We start from the raw sequence: 19,748 nt of genomic DNA, 5'->3' as shown, positions 1-19,748 counted from the left end.
GGATAACGCTAAGGACCTCATGCTCAGGACCTTATCCACTGTGTCACCTTCTGTGCTATTGAGCACTATTTTTTAAATGTTAACTATCCAAAAACTATCCAAAAAATGTAGATAGTAGAGATCATAGTAACTAATGACAGTACTAAAAATACAATTAGAAATTAATAATAGAAATTAAAAAAAATGTAGCAAACAGAAAAAGGCTAAAATGTCCTTCACTAAAGTAAAAGAAGATACTTAATCTGGAAGTATGTAGTACTTAGAAAATAATTAGAATATTAGAAACTAGAGGAAAATGGCTGACTAAAGAAAAAAAAACTAGTATAGCCACAGGCCCTTTGGAATATAACTAAAATATGCCTACTAGCTATCTACAGAATGGAGAACCCCCCAACTCTTCATCTGCACTATTCCAGCCTTTAGGTTCACGATTAGTCAACAACTTGTTTGGTTTTACATGTTAACTCTCTTTTCAGCCACCAGGTTCTAGATGCTACCATGAGGTCAACCAGTATTCCCTGGACAGACAACCCCACCAATGTGTCCTAGAGCTCTGATTCCCATGAACCCCACCCCACTAGGGAAAGAGAGAGGCAGGCTGGGAGTATAGATCAACCTGTCAACACCCATGTTCAGTGGAGAAGCAATTACAGAAGCCAGACCTTCCACCTTCTGTATCCCACAATGACCTTGGGTCCAAATTCCCAGAGGGTTAAAGAATAGGAAAGTTATTAAGGGAGGAGATGGGATATGGGTTCTGGTGGTGGGGATTGTGTGGAGTTGTACTCTCTTATCCTAGGGTTTTATCAGTATTTCCTTTTTATAAATAAATAAATAAGTAAAATAAAGAAGTGATCAAAGGCCAAGGGGTTCTGAATCCCAATTCCATTGGTACTTGGAGAATCTGTGACAAGGAATCTTTATTTTAATACCATTATTGAGAGGGAATGAATCTAGAAAATGCCCAAGGAAGTTATCTGAGAGGGAAAAGGAAAAAGGAAGGATATCCGAAAGGAGTAATAGGAGTAGGTGTGGTGAAGAAAGGAATTGACGCAGGGCCATAGAAGTGAATAAGGAGAATTATGGCAGTTTCCACTGGATGGAGAGATAGAAAAGAGTGTGGGGATATTGTGGAATTATACCCTTTTTATCTTATAATTTTGTAAATCACCAATAAAAAAGTGGTCAAAGGAACATTTTCAGCCTTAAATAGTTACTATAATACATAAGAACTGTGGGTACTTGTGGGGACTTACATAAACCCTGTGTGGGTGTGGAATTATACCCTTGAAAACTTATAATTTTGACAAACACTGTTAAGTCACTAATAACAATGAAAAAAAAAAAGAACAAATTAAGCAGTCAACAAAAGAAGGGGAAAAGAGGCACAAAAGTAAACCAAAGCAAATTAGAAAAAAAATTAGCAGAACCTAATACACTAGAAAACAAATGATATTAATAATTAAAGTCAAAGGCTAATTCTTCAAATGATAACATAAACCAATGAAGCAGCTAGAAAACTTGCTGATCGAGTTTTTAAAACCGTACACATGCAAATTTTGAAATGGAGAAATAACCAATTACTGAGTAAATGAAAAGAATCAGTACAGATTTTGCTTTATGAAAGCAAATTGGAAAACATAATGGCTTGCTGCGGGTGGGGTGGGGAATGCCCAAAAGTGATTGCAGAAGGAGAATATCTAAACTTACCAGTTCTCATAGGAAACAATATTGATAGATTTGACTCCAGAAGATCACACACACAGGGTTTTAAGCTAATTTCACCAATATTCAAGGGACAGATGGTCCCGGTACTATTTATACTATCTAGGCTCTAGAACCTAGAAACCCAAGGGAAAAATCAAAGAAGTCAGCACAGCAGCAATGCCAAAGTCCAAACACATAGAACTAGACACCATTCTCATCCAACCTTTACCACTTTTTGAAGTTAAAAACAAGTATTGGGGCATTAATACATTGACAAAATTTATTAATAAACCACCAGTAGATATTAAAAATGCATGCTCAAAGGAAAAAACAAATCTGAGATGGGTGATCCCAAAAGTGGGAAACCACTGATCTGGGGCAGTTGTTACTAATGTTTAATCAAAGTAGCTCCTAATCTGAATTACCTGGAGAAGTTGTTTAAGATGAAAATTTGTTGGGGGGCAGGCAGTAAGTGCACCGGGTTAAGCGCACATAGTACAAAGTGCAAGAATTGTTGAAAGGAACCCGGTCCAAGCCCCTGGCTCCCCACCTGCAGGGGAGTCGCTTCATAAGTGGTGAAGCAGGTCTGCAGGTGTCTGTGTGTCTCTCCCCCCGTCTTCCCCTCCACTCTCAATTTCTCTTTGTATCCAACAACGACAAAAAAAAAAAGGATGCAATTCATAGGTCCATACCCCAGAAACTGGGATTTAGTATGAAGTAGGGATGGGGGTCTAGGGGGTAGAAGTTTGCGATATGAGTTATTTCTTCCAGAATCTTTATATTTTATATCTTGTCCAACCCAACTCACCCTCCACCACCATCACCACCACCACCACACAATTCTATTTGTCCCTGACTTTTTTTTTAACCAGAGCTTTACTCAGCTTTGGCTTATGGTGATCCAAGGAATTGAATTTGGAGCCTCAGAGATGAGGGTTTGTTTGCAAAACCGTCATGTTATCTACTCCTGATCTCCTTGACTCTTCCTTTTACTCACCTATATATCTAATATAAAGCTTACAAAATTCAGGTGATGTCATCAACATCTTTAAAGACACCAGTTGGGCCAAAGTTCTCTTGTTGTGAAAGAACCCTGTGCTCCAGGATAGAAACGAAATTTATTATTCTTTCCCTTCCCCTAGCCTGAACACAAAAAAGGCAACATAGCAAAGTAGAAAGAACACAGTGTCAGAGACTTGGGTCAGAATTCCAGTAACAGTGAAAAAGCTGAGTGTATAGCTCAAAATCTGCATGGCTTTGAGCAAGATTTTTACATGATCTCAACTCCCAGCAAATCTTTGTCTTACAAAACTGCTATGAGGATTAATGCTATGTAAAAAAGGACCTAGAAATAATGCTGGGTACAAAGAAAGTGAATAATGAATGACAGAACTATATTTACTGATAGAATGAACTCCTTTCCTCAGGGCCACTGCAGATAGCTGTACAAGTTGTGCACTGTACAACTTTCACTGGTGAATGTTTTTGCCTTGCTCTATGTTCTCCATCCAGGAAGCTGACTCCCAGTTAATATTCCACTCTGCTCAATAGCCAGGAGACTTCTGATGTCCCAGTTCAGGCACACAGCTACCTATCCAGGAAGTCTTAGATAATCAAGGACTTTAATCCTAGACTCATTCACTCATTCTTCTTATCTATTGATACTAGCAAAAGGAGATAAAATAAAAGATACCTTTAAATTTAGAGTTCAGTGGGGAGTTGAGCAGTAGTGCAGCGGGTTAAGCACATGTGACGCAAAGAGCAAGGACTGGCATAAGGATGCCGGTTCGATCCCCCAGCTCCCCACCTGTAGGGTGGTTGCTTCACAAGAGGTGAAGCAGGTCTGCAGGTATCTACCTTTCTCTCCCCCTGTCTTCCCCTACTCTCTCCACTTCTCTCTGTCCTATCCAACAATGATGACAACAATAATAATTACAACAATAAAACAACAAGGGCAACAAAAGGGAATAAATAAATATCGGAGACACTGGGCCTCATCTCTGGTACTCATGTGCCAGAACTATATATATATTTCTTTTTTCTCAAGCCATGTTTTAATTTGAGATTCATAGTTTTTTACAAGATCACATGGTATCAGAACTATATACTCTTGGTTCTAGCTCCCTCTTTTTCTTCTCTGTGTTTCTATCTCACACATATTCTGTCTCTTCAAATAAATAATTATATATATATATATATATATATATATATGTATTTCTTTTTTCTTTTCTTCTTTTTTTTTGTCCAAAGTACTGCTCAGCTCTGGCTTATGATGGTGCAGGAGATTGAACCTGGGACTTTGAATCTCAGGCATGAGAGACTCTACATAACCATTATGCTCTCTACCCCTGCACAGTAATTAAATATTTACAAGAATATTAAAAATAGGGCAGGGAAGACAGCATAATGTTTATACAAATAGACTCTCAGGCCGGGAGCTCCAACTTCCTAGGGTCAATCCTCCACACCACCATAAGTCAGAGCTGAGCAGTGCTCTGGTTAAAAAAAAGGGCTGGGTGGTGGTAGTGTACCTTGTTTAATGCATATTACAATGTGAAAGGATCAGGTTTGAACCCCAGTCCTCAGTTGCATGGGAAAAAGCTCTGTGAGTGGTGAAGCAGGGCTGCAGGTATCTCTTTCCCTCTCTATCTCTCCCTATACTCTTGATTTCTGGCTATCTCTATCCAATAAATAGTGATAATAAAAAATTTTTTAAAAATGCCACCAGAACTGATGGAGTAGTACAGACAAAGAAAGAAAGATAGAAAAAAAAAATGAAATGATATTCATCACTGTCAGTTGACTGGTGAGGATCCTGAAGGAAAGTGCAGATCACCTTTCTAACCAGTAGGAGGCAGTAACGTACGGACTAGAATTTGCCTTATCCGACACTTAGGAAGGATACCACTAAAGCAAGTACTGCTGGTTGGGGGAGGGGGGATTGGGGAAGCACTTTCGCCATGTTTATCCCTAGGTGTTCACAAAGACTTTAGCTCCTTGTTGAAGAAAAGAGAGGAAACTTAGTGACTAAAGTATGAGAAAGGGTTTGTTGATACCAGAAAGACTAAACCTCAAAACAAAAAGCACCTTGCCTGCCAAGTTCTGGACTGTTCTTTTCTTTGCCTCTTGGCACAGGTTGCCTTTTCTTCTGACGAGTAGATTTCTCCCTTCTGTTCAAGTCTTTTTCTTTCTTTCTTTCTTTTTTTATTTTGCTTAATCCTAACTGAAAATGAAACTCAATATTTGCAGAGACTGAACAGACTCCCTCCGCCAACCTCCTCCACCCTTTTGAAATTTTCTTGTTTGAAACTTAGATTTTTTTAAACTAACTACAATAGCTTGGCATTCCAGGACCTCAGCAACATGCTTGTACTGGTCCAGCCCCTCTCCCCTTTCCCTTTCCTTCCCCGCCAAAAGATAAGAACACTCCAAGAGAAATAGCCACTCCCAGGTTAATGATGAAGGAAATATTTTCAATCCAGGAAGTCAGACACAAGAAGGCTACACAGGGAGAGACCAAAGGACCGAGGGAACTTGTTGTTGCCGCTCTTCTTTACTTCCAGGTTCACAGAACCTCAGGTAAAAAACAACTGGGCTTGGGAGATAGCATAATGATTATGAAAAAAAGACTTTCATGCCCGAGACACCAAAGGCCTCAGATTCAATCCCCAACACCACCATAAACCAGAGCTGAGCAATGTTTTGGTCTATCTATCTTTCACAAAAATAAATAAACAAAGTTAATTTTAAAAAAGTAAGAAACTAATCTAACAACAACAAATAAAAATGGCAGAATTTGCCCTAAGAGGCTGGTTTGTGTAGTTACCTTTGTAGAGACAGGAGTAAGTTCTTACTTAACTAGGGTTGTTTTGGGTGAAACTTTGTTCCCTCCCTCCTGTGGCCAAAACTTGAAGTTTCTTTACTCCTCTGGGGGCTCTATATAGTATAGTAAACATGGTTCTAAGGAAAGGTAATGTTTTTTTTCTGAGTATATATACTGTGTTACAAATATTGGGCTTGGGCTATACATACATGGCAGGCTTGACCTCACTCAACTTTCAAGGCAGTCTTCCATTATGAGCATTCTCTTCCTCAAATTGTAAACAAGACTCAAAGATGTTAAACAACTGAGTGAATAGAAAAAGAATAAGTGAGACCAGGCGGTGGCACACCTGGTTAAGTGCACAAGGACCCAGGTTCAAGCCCCTGGTTCCCACCTGCAGGGAGGAAGTTTCTCAAGTGGTGAAGTATATAGCTGCAGGTGTTGTTCTGTCTCTTTGACTCTCTATCTCCTCTCCCCTCTCAGTTTCTCTCTGTCTCTATTCAATAATAAATAAATAAAATATTTTTTAAAAGAAAAATAATAAGTGGCCAAGAGAAGGTTAGAACTAGAGTCCTGGGACCCCGGCAGTAGCTCAGTGGTTTAAGCGCAGGTGGTGCCAAGCACAAGGACCGGCTTAAGGATCCCGGTTCGAGCCCCCGGCTCCCCACCTGCAGGGGAGTAGCTTCACAGGCGGTGAAGCAGGTCTGCAGGTGTCTGTCTTTCTCTCCCCCTCTTTGTCTTTCCCTCCTGTCTCCATTTCTCTCTGTCCTATCCAACAATGACGACATCAGTAACTACAACAATAAAACAACAAGGACAACAAAAGGGAATAAATAAATAAATTAACAAAACACTTATTAAAAAAAAAGAACTAGAGTCCTTCTGACTTCAATGCCCATTCTTTAACCAACATAACATACTGACTCCCCAGTTTTCTCATAACTGACTCAAGAAACTTCATGAAGACATTGTGGGCTTATGTATAACATTGCTAAATAGCTAGAAGGGGCTGATATCCAGATCAGGAATTTTGTTGTGACCAAGTAGTGGTGCACCCGTTTAAGCGCACACATGACAGAACACAAGGGCCCAGGTTCAATCTCTTGGTCCCCACTTGCAGGGGGAAAGCTTCACAAGTTACGAAGCAGGGCTGCAGATGTCTCTCTGTCTTTCTTCCTCTCTATCTTCCCTCCCTCTTAATTTCTCTCTGTCTCTACCCAATAATAAATAAATAAAAATAAAAATAAATAATTTTGTTGAGGGTCAACATGGCCGAGTTTTCTAAGGCTGTATTCTCTAATATCAAGTGGTTCTGAAATTTGAATCTTCATTAAGATCACTTGGAGGAATTATTAAAATATAAGGCCCTCCCATCAGAATTTCTGATTTTGTAGGTCTGGGGTGGGTGAGGAGTAATATCTAGCAATTTCCCAAGTGATGATAGTTGGTTCAGGATCATATATAAGGATCCACTTCTCTTATCAATTAGTATATACCAGGTTCCCAAAACTCATCATATTATCTTAAGAGCTGCAGAGTCATTAAGAAAAAAACCTTTCAAGGGGCCAGGTGGTGGTACACCTTATAGAGCACATGTTACTATGTGCTAAGACCCAGGTTCGATCACCAGGTCCCTACCTGCAAAAGGGATGCTTCATGAGCATTGAGTGGAGCAATGCTTTATGTGTCTCTTTCTCCCATTCCATCTCCCTCTCCATTTCTCCATATATGTATAAGAAAAAGTAAAAATAGGAAAGAAAACAAAAGGGGGGGTAACTGGGAGTCATGGAATCATCCTATAATCACAGAGCTCCAGTGGGAAGAAATAACTCAAAACAAAATGTGTTTTAATTACATACATACCTACTACCTATAATACAAATAGAATGAAAGTTTATAAGATCTAAAAGTTCTAATTCAATAATCTAAGGAATAATAATGATATTTAAGGAAATGATGTGCTCCCATCATGGTCAATCAACAGATGGACAAGGAAGAGAGAACAAGCTTTATTTATCCAAATCCTTGTGTATATCAAATATTAATGTGCCAAATTTCAAAGACCAAGAATCCAAAGGAATAGAATTAATGCCCAGGAGTTGGACGGTAATGCAATGGGTTAAGTGCACGTGGCGTGAAGTGCAAGGCCCGGCATAAGGATCCCAGTTCGAGCCCCTAGCTCCTCACCTGCAGGGGAGTCGCTTCACAGGCGGTGAAGCAGGTCTGCTGTTGTCTATCTTTCTCTCCCCCTCTGTCTTCCCCTCCTCTCTCCATTTCTCTCTGTCCTATCTAACAAGGATGACATCAACAACAACAATAAAAAAAAAAAAAGAATTAATGCCCAAGTGATAAAGGCGATGGTGGTGCTCCTTTGAATATTTTGTAAGGCATTCTGAGTGCCTGGTTATTAATGACAATTATTAATACAGTATTGATTGTCCATGCATGTATTTGAAGTTTTAACCCTTAGCAAGTGACCCTAAAGATGGAGGAAAGGTCACTACTGGGAAGAGTACTGGGTTGTACAGCAAACTGCCTAGCAAAGTGGGGCATCTAGTCAATCACTGGCCACTGATATCTCACTGTGTTCTTATGGGTCTCGATTTGTTATCAAGATCTACATGTGCAGTAACCATGACAGACAGAAAATGTTCTTTGTGAAGAATGACACTGAAGTACAGACTACTGGTGGTGAGGGAATGAAGTGGAAACTGTTTTAAAAAGTGATGATTCTGTCTTTGGGTCCATGGTTGTTCAACAATTTGTTTGGCTTTGTATGTTAACTCTCTTTTCAGCTACCAGGTTCCAGATGCCCGTACGATGCCGACCAGACTTCCCTGGACAGACGACCCCACTAATGTGTACTGGAGCTCCACTTCCCCAGAGACCCACCCTACAAGGGAAAGAGAGAGGCAGACTGGGAGTATGGATTGACCAGTCAATGCCCATGTACAGCGGGGAAGCAATTACAGAAGCCAGACCTTCCAACTTCTGCAACCCACAACAACCCTGGGCCCATACTCCCAGAGGGATAGAGAATGGGAAAGCTATCAGGGGAGGGGATGGGATATGGAGATCGGGTGGTGGGAATTGTGTGGAACTGTACCCCTCTTATCCTATGGTTTTGTTAATGTCTCCTTTCTTAAATAAAAAAAAAGAAGTGATGATTCTGAGCTATCATCAGATCACCAGATAGACACACAGATAACAAAATAGTTACTGGTGGGGGTCTATGATGTCAAAGTTCTCATAGAGTTTGATGAGTATATGTGTTAGTTAATGGGGGGGGGGGGACTTCTAGCGAGCCAAATTCTAGCTAACAATGAGATCAAGCCTATCTGGTCAGTGATACTGCCCTTTGTATGGGAGCTTATCCAAGGTCCTTGATGTTTAACTACCTAGACCTATGTAAAACCAATATGGGTTATCACTTCTTCAGACTGTCATTATTAATTTTAGCAAATTAACATGTACTTAACATGCACCATGTACATTCAATTCCAACTATTCTATTTCCCCAGACATCTTTTTGAATTTTCTTTGTGTATGGCTACTATAAGATGCAGCATATGATTTAGATTTAATCTAATATTTTTTTGTTGTTAATATATCATAAATACCAATTTCTGTGTAAGACTCAATCTTTGCATATCTGTGGCTGTTAAAGGATATAATATATCTCCTGATAATGACGTAGTGAATTGACAAACTGATTCTGTAGTTATAAATAGCAAGCACTGCTGTGAGCTTCTTTAAGCAAAAATTTTTTTTCCCTTTTTAGGTTAGTACCTTGGGGCATGCTGAGTCAAAGAGTATGAATCACCAGTCTGTTAACTCTTGTCATGTGTTTCTGATGGTCCTCTAGGAAAACTGAACCAATTAATACTGCTCCCAGAAACATATTATTTCTTCACAGTCTTGCCAAGACAGAGTTCTATAATTTCTATCTGTCATTTCCTTCAATTGTTTATAATTTAATAAGCAGGTTATGATACCTTGAAGTTGTTTCTATTTGCATTTATGCAATTACTAAAGAGGTTATACTTTTTCCATGTGGTCATTTTACTGCCTTTATTTCCATGTGTGTAGATTGCCTGCTCAATTTCCCTGCCCTTTTATGAAGGTGAATCTGAAAGCAGACCTTCTATATCCATACTTTATGTGTTTTGGACAATCAAATGTTAAAAGTGATGCTGACCCAAGACATTTCCCCCACTCTATTGGTTACTTTCTCTTTATTACATTTTGCAATACAAAGGTTCCCCCTTCCAATTCTTATTTATTTGAAATCATCCATCTTGTCTCTGATTATATCCTCCCTTAAACAGAAACAAATTTATCTTCTAGCCATAACTGGAGTCAATATGTTACCCTGCTGGTCTGATTTCTGTATTTACTACAGAGTATATGTGCTATGGATCTAAGGTCATTATTCTCCGTACTAATACTTCAAATCCCCAAAATGGATTAAAGAAACTAGAGTTGCTTTCCTGAGTTCAGGATTTTTCTTTTCTTTTAAAAATACTATATTTATTTTTAATTAAAGATATACAGAGATCGAGAGATCAAAGCATTGCTCAGTTCTGATGGTGGTGCTGATGAGAGTGGTTTTGATAACTGACTTTACAACAGGTTTTTAAAAGTTTTTTGTATAATCAGTATGCTCTCTCCTCTGTTTTAAAGATGTGCTTACTTAAGGGGCTGGGACGTGGCACACCTAGTAGTAACATACATTACCATGCACAAGGACCTTGGTTCAAGTCCCTAGTCCACACCTGCAGGGGGCAAAGTTTCAGGAGCAGTGGAGCAGTGCTGCAAATATCTGTCATGCTCCCTTTTTCTCCCCTTCCTTCTCAACTTCTATCAGAGGAAGGAAGGAAGGAAGGAAGGAAGGAAGGAAGGAAGGAAGGAAGGAAGGGAAGGGAAGGGAAGGGAAGGGAAGGGAAGGGAAGGGAAGGGAAGGGAAGGGAAGGGAAGGGAAGGGAAGGGAAGGGAAGGGAAGGGAAGGGAAGGGAAGGGAAGGGAAGGGAAGGGAAGGGAAGGGAAGGAGGGAGGGAGGGAGGAAGAAATGTTTGTTTGTTTGTTTAATGAAAGAGAAGCCAGGACACAATTCACCTTTAGCATATGATGGTGCTGGGACCTGGGACCTCAGGAATGCATTGAACTAGCTCCCCTGTCGCATATTCTTTGACAGAATAGCACTGTGGTTTTTCCTATAATTTTTCTCTTTTAACTTCACTGATAATTTTTCAATCCACTATCATATGGTTTTGTTTTGTTTTACAGTTTTGTGCACATGTTTGTTTTGTATTGCCACCAGTGTTATCACTGGGGCTCAGTGCCTCCATGACGAACCCACCACTCATAGTGACCTCTTCTCTCTCTCTCTCCCCCCCCCTTCATCCCTTCCTTCCATCCATCCTCTTTTTCTTTCAGACAGAGAAATTGAGGGGGTAAGTAGAGAGGAAAAGGAGGGGGGGTTGATAATGGTGACTTTATGGCAGATTTTAAAATCTGGTCAGGTAAGTCTGTCATCAATTATTTATTTATTGGTGTGGCTATGCCTTGCACAAGTACAAGTTTAAAACTCCCCCAGTACCATCATAATACTTCCTACATGGTGCCAGGAAAGTAACTATCTGGTGAGCTATTTTTTCCAGTCTCATTGTCACCTTTCTAAATAAATGTATTCTTTGCTATACAAATTTTCAAGAGACAGAGGGGAAGAGAGAGTCGGAGTCAGAGAGAGAGAGAGAGAGAGAGAGAGAGAGAGAGAGAGATCTCACAGTACAGAAGATTCATTCAAAGTGCTGAGGGTTGGGCTCAAACCTGGGTTATGCACATGGCAAAGCAGCATGCTATCCACTTGAGCTATTTTGTCTGCTCCTATCCACTTATTTTTTCCACTATGAATCTGACAAAATTTTGGGCCAGGGGAGACAGTGAAATGAAATGGTAGTCCACCAGACTAGCATGCCTAAGGCTCAGGGGACTGAGGTTTCAATCTCCAGTATTACCATAAGCCAAAGCCAAGTAGTGCTCTGGTCTCTCTTTCTCTCTCTGTCTCTGTCTCTCTGTCAATCATTAAAAATAAACAAATAGCTCTTTTAAAATCTTGGCAAGTTTTATAAAAATATCCCACAGTGACTCTTCTTTAAAAAAAAAAATATATATATATATATATATATATATAAAAATATATATATATATATTTTTTTTTACTGAGAGAGAGTGAGACAGAGAAAGACACAGAGAGAAAGACCAGATCACTGCACAGCTCTGGCTTATGGTGGAGCTGAGAATTAAACCTGGGACCTTAGAGCCTCAGACAGGAGAGTCTGTTTGCATTACCATTATGCTGTCTTCCCAGCCCTCACAGTGACTCTAATCAGGAGTATATTACATTTATATTTTAACTTAGGTGTACTGCAATCACCACTATATTTCATCTTTAGATGCCTAGCATGGGGTGGAGGAAGGGACTACACTCATGTGTCAACAACTATGCTGTAAACCACTAACCCCCCAGTAAAATGATAAAAAACTGAATAAAAATAAGCTATTAAAAAAAGAAAATTTAGCTATATAGTCATGTCTTTGTTTCTCCTATCAGAAATTTATAACTTTCCTTGGTTAAGTTTTCTGTGCCCAGGATTAAATCAATACCTACGTGTTTAAATTCTCTTTTGTTATGCTTTTGACAAATCTTTCCATGCCTCTCAAAGCTGTAATCTTCCTAGGTGGTCAAACCTTCCTCAAAACCTGAGTCTTCCCAAGGAAATGAGGTTCAATTTGGAATTACCCACTTGCATTCACTCACTTATAAATTGGAAATGTTTCCATACATTCTATAATGTGTGTGGACATGGTGTGACAAAGGGAAGCCTGGGCAGGATTTTATCATATACTTACTTACAACCTCAGAAATGATGGGCTCTGGACTCTGCTGCCTGTCTGACCATGTGTTAGGAGTTTTATTATTTTATTTACTTATTAGACAGACAGAGAGAAAAATCAAGAGAGAAGGGAGTTAGGGAGAGAGAAAGAGAGACACCTACAGCACAACTTTACAGCCCAGGATGCTTCCCCCGCTACAGATGGGAAACCAGGGCTTGAACCTGGGTCTTTGCGCATTGTAACATTTGTACTCTACCAGGTGTGCCACCACCTGGCGCCAGGTTAGTGATTTTAATCTGTCTGTGAGTTGGCTTCCTCATTTGTCAAACTAGCTTCTGATGGCATGATGAGTAATAAAAGAATTCCTGTGAGATGCTTGCAGCCAAGTCACACACAATACCTCAGTAAGTGTCTGCTATGAAACTCTTAGTCGTTATTATTAATAACAGTATACAAATACTTTTCCTGAGTCTTGCACTTATCAGTTGAATGGGGAATGTAAGGCTTAACTTTAGAGGGTGTTGTGAAGATTAACTGTCAACTATGTACACATAAATGCACTGCATATTCTAAAGCTCTGTGCAAAGTGAAAATATGGAAAGGATCACAGAAGGCAATCATAGATAAAGCAAACCAAAAGTGATCATCCAGAAAATAACTTCTGGCTTTTATCATTACATTTATGTAGCTTTATTTATTCCAGCAGATCTACTCACCCACTTTCCCTCCTGCTGATATTAAAATGTGTTTGCTTTCTCTGCACAAAAACCAAATAGCAGTGGAGGGAGACAACCAAGAGTGCAACTGCCTGGAATTAAAAATCCATTATAGGCTTCCAGGCTTCTTAACTTAAGAATATAAATTTGATTTTCCCACCTACACCCATCATTCAAGTTGTGGCAGAAATGACATAAGAACAAGGTAGAAATGTATGTGTATGTGGGAGGGGTAGAAGATTAGTGGGAACCCCATCAGGATCTCTTTTCTTAAATGTCATCTCTGCCCTTGACCTTTCATAGACCTTTTTGTTTTCCCTAAAATCATCATCTAAGATCTGTCAATTCTAGCTTTAGCCTTTATACTTTTCCCGTTTCCAGTAATTTCTCCTTTCTGTGTTCCATCTTAAACCACTTTCCCTGATCAAGCCTTCCTTTAAACCAGCAGTTCTCATAGTGCATTTGCATCTGAATTGCTTGGAGAGCTTGTTAAGACAAGAGATCACCAGGACACACCCATTTCTGGTTTCTGAGTCAGGGGTGTGTGTGTGTGTGGGGGGGGGTATTTATTTATTTATTTATTTATTTACTGCTTCCAGGGTTTTTGCTGGGGCTCGGCGCCTGCACTACAAATCCACTTCTCTTGGAGGCCATTTTTTCCATTGCACTTGTTGCTATTGTTGTTATTATTATTGCTACTGCTGCTTTTGGATAAGACAGAGAAATCCAGAGAGGAGAGGAAGACAGGGGGTGGGGTGGGGGAGAGAAAGATGGACAACTGCAGACCTGCTTCCCTGCTTGTGAGGTAAACCCCTTGCAGGTGGTTGGGCCGGGGGCTTCAAATGGAATCCTTTTACTGGTCCTTGTGTTTTGCATCATGTGCCCTTAATCTGCTGTGATACGTCCCAGCTCCTGAGAGTGTACATTTCTTTTTTTTAATTTTATTTATTTATTAATGAGAAAGACAGGAGGAGAGAAAGAAAGAAGCAGACATCATCTGGCACATGTGCTGCTGGGGATTGAACCTGGGACCCCATGCTTGAGAGTCCAATGCTTTATCCACTGCACCACCTCCCAGACCACAAGAGTATACATTTCTAACAAGGTCTTAGGTGGTGTGAAGGATGCTGAGCCTAATACCACATTCTGAGAACCACTAACCTAAAGCCTGTAGTTAAACCACTGTACCACTTTACTCCTTTTTTTTTTTTTTTTTTGGTTCCCTGGTCACCTTCCTCTCAAAACATTTTTAGTGTTTAAATGTCTGTTTAAATAACACCCTTATTAAAAAATTTTTTTTTTCAAATCATATATCAACACATGATGTTTAAAAAATGTTTTTAAATTTATTTATGAGAGGGATAGGAGAGAAAGAACCAGACATCACCCTGGCACTTGTGCTGCTGGGGATCGAACTCAGGACCTCATGCTTGAGTGTCCAATGCTTTATCCACTGTGCCACCTCCCAGACCACTCAACACATGATTTTTGTATTAATATTAATTAAAAGAAATGGGAACCCTCCTGTGCTGTTGGTGGAAATGTAAAATGGTATAGTCACTTTGGAAAATAGCTTAACAAGTTCTTCAGAAAGTCAATAAAGTTACCATATGGCTCAGAGACTCAACTCCTAAATATACACCCAGGAAAAATGAAAACATACATTCACACAGGAACTTATACATGAATGATCATGGCAGGATTATTCACAGTAAATAGCTAAAAAGGGAAACAACCCAAACACCTACTTCTGGGTAAATAAAAAAATATATGATATAGCTACACAATGAAATATTATTTGGAAAAAAAAGGAGTGAAATAGTGATACATACTAGAGAATGCATGAAGCCTTGCCAAGAGGGGGAAAAAACTCAGACACAGAAGTCCGTATATAGTATCCCTTATTCTGTTCTGTCCTGATATAAATCCATCAGGATAAAATGTAGATTAGTAAGGGAAAGGTGGTGGCACATCTGGTTGAGTGCACACATTACCATGTGCAAGAACCCGGGTTCAAGGACCCAGATTCAAGCCCTTGGTTCCCATCTACAGTGGGAAAGCTTCACAAGTGGTGGAGCAATGCTGCCGGTGTATCTTTGTCTCTCCCTCTCTTTTTTGTCCTTTCCTTTCCGTTCAGGGCTCTGTGCTGGCACTACGAATCCACTTCTCCTGGCAGTCATTTTTTTTCTTTTTTTTTGCCCCCATTTTATTTGATAAGACAGAGAGAAATTGAGAGGGGAGGGGAACCTGATTCATTGCTTGTGAAGCATTGTGCTGCAGGTGGGGAGCTGGGGGGGGTTGAACCTGGGTTCTCGTGCTGGTCTTTCTGCAGAGTACTATGTGTGCTTAACCAGGTTTGCCACCGCCCAGACGCTTTTCTCCCCCTCTCTATCCCCCTTCCCTCTAAATTTCTTTCTGCCCTATTTAATTAAATAAAGTTTTTTTCAAAGATTTTAAAATAAATCTAAAAAAGTTTTTTTAAGTAGATTAGTGGTTGCTTAAAGACCAATCTAGGGGGCTCAGGAGACAGCATAATGGTTCTGCAAAAGACATTCATGCCTGAGGCTCTGAGGATTCAGGTAATTTCAAAAAAATTTAATATTTATTTTCCATTTGGTTGTCCTTTTTTATTGTTGTTGCAGTTATTATTGTTGTTGTTACTGATGTCATTGTTGTTGGATAGGACAGAGAGAAATGGAGAGAGGAGGGGAAGACAGAGAGGGAGAGAGAAAGAGAGACACCTGCAGATGTGCTTCACTGCCTGTGAAGTGACTCCCCTGCAGGTGGGGAGCCCGGGGCTCAAACCAGGATCATTATGCCTGTCCATGTGCTTAACCTGCTGTGCTACTGCCCAACTCCCGAGGTTTATTCCCCCACACTACAATATTCCAGAGCTGAGCAGTGCTCTGGCTTGTCTCTATCTCTTTCTCTCTCTCTCTCTCTGAGATTATATATATATATATATATATATATATATATTACAATAAGAAGGTAGGAGTAGTAAATGAATGCAAATGGACACAAGGAATTTATTTATTTAGTTTACAGAGATGGACAGATTCTAAAATTGGATTGTGGTGGTGACTGTATAACAGCATTGTATATTGACCAAAACTCACTGAATAAGTGAATTCATAGGGAAAGCTACAATCATTCTTTTTTCTCTTTCTTTTTGACCTTGCCACTTACAGACCACCCACTTTACAAAGTCTGCTTACTTGAAGGCTCACTTGTGATTCCAAACTGTCAAAGCTAGTAGCAGCTTTTTCCTTCTCTTCTGTGGTGATGCTCTGGTTGACCCAATCACTTCTTACAAATCACTTTGACCCAGTCATTTTTTTTTACTAGTTCCTTTCTTTCTCAAATTCCAACCATCAAATTCTTTCTACTTTTCCCTCCAAAGGTGTCATATCTTTGTGAGTAAATGATCTGGACAATTGACATGAGAAACAGCACAATTGTTAAACAAACATGAGAACTGTTCAAACTAGAATAGCCTAAGTGAATTAAGATGATAATAGGTACCATTTATACCTGTTATATTAGATAAAGAAAAAAATTTCTCTGATGGCAAGGTTTGGAGGAAAAATGGATATCCTCATATACTGCTAACAAGAGAGTAAAATGCTTCCTTGGAAAGCAGCTTGGTAAGACTTGTCAAGAACAGTAAGAATGTTCATATCATTTCCACTAATAATCCCAACTCTGGGTAATTGTTTTTAATGAGATAATTCAAAATGAGAAAAAAGTTATAGCTATGTTTTTTTTTCCCTACAGCAGTACTTCATAAAAGCAAAGAATTGGAAATAACCTAATTTTCCAACAATTTGGGAATGATTAAACAAATTAGGACACAATTAAGCTGGTGAAATATTATGCAGCCATTAAAATTTATGGTTACTGAGAAAGCCTGTGTAGTAACATAACAAATTGTTGACCAAGTAATACTCAATAGAAACAAGCAAACAAAAAAAAAAATCAGGACACTCAAAATTGCATCTGCATAGCTATTATAAGTATGTTCCCCCAAGTCTCTAGACCTATAGATGAAAGTTGGCAGGGAAATTAAAACAATCAAGGCACTCGGGTGATAGGAACAAGGCTACTTTTTCTTCTGTTTTTAATTTCCTATAATATTGTTTTCACAATGAACAAACATCTTTCACCAATATATCACACATGTTCATCTATCATTTTTACTGTGCTCCTCCACCTTCCCCACGCTCTTTCTTGCCTAGAATATTACCCCTCACTGGTCTCCATTCAAACTGTCGATACTAAAAATGATGCCACATTGTCCAAAGCAGCACACTTATAGTGTAACTTTCTTTTTTAAACTTCATTCTTTTTTTAATAATATGTATTTATTTATTCCCTTTTCTTGCCCTTGTTTTATTATAGTTATTGTTGTCGTTGTTATTGGACAGGACAGAGAGAAATGGAGAGAGAGAGGAAGACAGAGGGGGGAGAGAAAGATAGACACCTGCAGACCTGCTTCACTACCTTGGAAGCAACTCCCCTGCAGGTGGGGAGCCGGGAGCTCCAACCAGGATCCTTACTCTGGTCCTTGTGCTTTGTGCCACATGCGTTTAACCCGCTGCTGCGCTACCGCCTGACTCCCAGTGTAACTTTCTTTTAACAAATATTTTATTTTAATGAGAGAGGGAGATAGAGATATACAGGGAGAGATCAGAACACTGCTCAGCTCTGGCTTATGGTGGTGCTAGGAACCCAGGACCTCAGAGTCTCAGGCATGAAGAGTATTTTGCATAATCATTATGCTATATTCCCAATCCTGCATTGTATGACTTTTCTGATTAAAAACTTCTATTACTTCCAAGCCTGTGATTCTCTGTAGCATTTAAAGTCCACCTACCCTGTCCCAATACTTCATTACCCACCCTCACCCCCCCAACCCCCACCAGCAGTCACTTACCTCCCTGACTGGCTGGTCTTCCTGTTTCCTGTTATTGGTTGCCATTTGTCCCCAGGAAATTCCTGCAAGCAAAAAAAAAAAAATCTGATAAATTAAGAGAGCTCGGAGGAGTCAGGTATGGAGATGGTCTCAAAAAATATGAAGAGGTCAGGAGTCCGGTACTCACAACGTTACCTGCTTGGTTGTTTTGACTCTCTCACATATGTGCCTTGGAGATCTGCCTTTCTGCCAGGTGGCTGCCAGCTAAACTGCCAAGAGGTGAGGTGGGAGTGGAAGGTGTTACAGAGACCAAGAGGGTGCTCAGGGACCTGGACAGTGTGGTTTAGAAACTGTGTTCACCTCTCTTTCTTTCTCTGCTCCCTTCCTGAATCACGTTAAAAACCAGTTTAGCATGTTTGCTGTTTGCTCTGGCTCTTGCAAAGGAGGTCTTTCTGTTTGTTCTGCCAGGTGAACCTGCTCATTCCTTTTGTTGCTTCCAACACAGAAAGCATCTTTTTGAAAGCCCTAACCCTTGAGGGGGTGGGGGCAGGGGGTTAAGCCCCAGTGCTCCTGCTGTAGCAATCCTTTTCCAGAGTGAGGCAGACATGGCTAGCATACATGCCAGTGTAACTCCGCACTATGGGGGCCCTTTTGTCTGTCTCCCATTTTCACTGCCAGGGGCTGAAGTGTGTTGTTTTTTTTGTGGGGGAACACAATCTCATATTGTAAGAGTAGATTCTTGGGTCGGTGAAATTGCTCACTTGGTTAATATGTTGTTTTGCCATGTGTATGCCCCAGGGTCAGACCTGGCCCCTACTTAATTGAAAGAAGCTTTGGTATTCTCTCTCTCTCTCTCTCTCTCTCTCTCTCTCTCTCTCTCTCTCTCTCCCTTACCTTTACTTATTTATTTGATAGAGCCAGTTATAAATCGAGAAGGAAGGGGATGAGAGAGAGGGAGAGAGACCAAGAGACACATGCAACCCTGTTTCACCACTAACAAAGCTATCCCCCTGCAGGTGGCAACCAGGGGCTTGAACCTGGGTCCTTCTGCATTGTGATGTGAGCACTCAACCAAGTTGTGCCACCACTCATCCTGTCACTACCTTAAAAAATAAAAATGAAAAGAAAAAGAGTAGTTTCATTGTTTTTTTTTCCCTTTAAGGCATTTGTATAAATAATTCTTCTGCTAGGCCAAAACATTAAAAAGGGTCTTTTGTAATAAATAAATAAATAAATAAATAAATAAATAAATAAATAAAATGTCCATGCCTTCCTATTCAAGCTCCAAATGTAATACAAATTTAGCTTTGATAGGATCCCAACCATAATTTTTAATCTAGCACCCTCTATCTAGCAACTCAATGCTCAGACCAAATGGAATGTTCAAACCTCACAGGTCTTCCCTGTCCCGTTTCTCCTCTTTGATGCCTTTCCAGGTTTCATTACCTTTTGCCCCAGTAGGCTTCTCTTTTGGGGAAAGGATACCTGACATCAGTCATGCTGATTATTGCAAAGAAGTTATGCCACCTCCCTGAACCCTAGCATCCTATCTAGCAGATGAGGGGTGTACCCGTCTTGCCAGACATATGCAGTAGTTGGGATAAAATTAAATGTGTATGTGGGGGGGGGGCAGGTGGTGGTGCACCCAGTTTAACACACATATTACTATGTGCAAGAATCTAGGTTCAAG

At 40.0% G+C, this 19,748-nt stretch overlaps 1 protein-coding gene across 4 annotated transcripts in view; it reads right to left on the bottom strand.

Moving 5' to 3' along the window:
- The window catches only part of SHROOM4 (shroom family member 4), a 291,392-nt gene that overhangs the window by 32,331 nt on the left and 239,313 nt on the right, over positions 1-19,748 (bottom strand). For all 4 annotated transcript variants that reach the window (XR_009547655.1, XM_060183567.1, XM_060183566.1 and 1 more), the window contains one exon: positions 18,080-18,141. Coding sequence is in view for 3 of the 4 variants with exons in the window: in XM_060183567.1 (XP_060039550.1) it covers positions 18,080-18,141 (62 nt within the window). In the remaining variant the exon portion in view is untranslated. The remainder of the gene's footprint in view (positions 1-18,079; positions 18,142-19,748) is intronic.

This window comes from Erinaceus europaeus, chromosome X (assembly GCF_950295315.1).
Source record: "Erinaceus europaeus chromosome X, mEriEur2.1, whole genome shotgun sequence".
In the NCBI taxonomy this organism is placed as follows: Eukaryota; Metazoa; Chordata; class Mammalia; order Eulipotyphla; family Erinaceidae; genus Erinaceus; species Erinaceus europaeus.
Note: the sequence above shows the minus strand (reverse complement) of the source record. Positions and strands in the feature narration are given on the sequence as shown.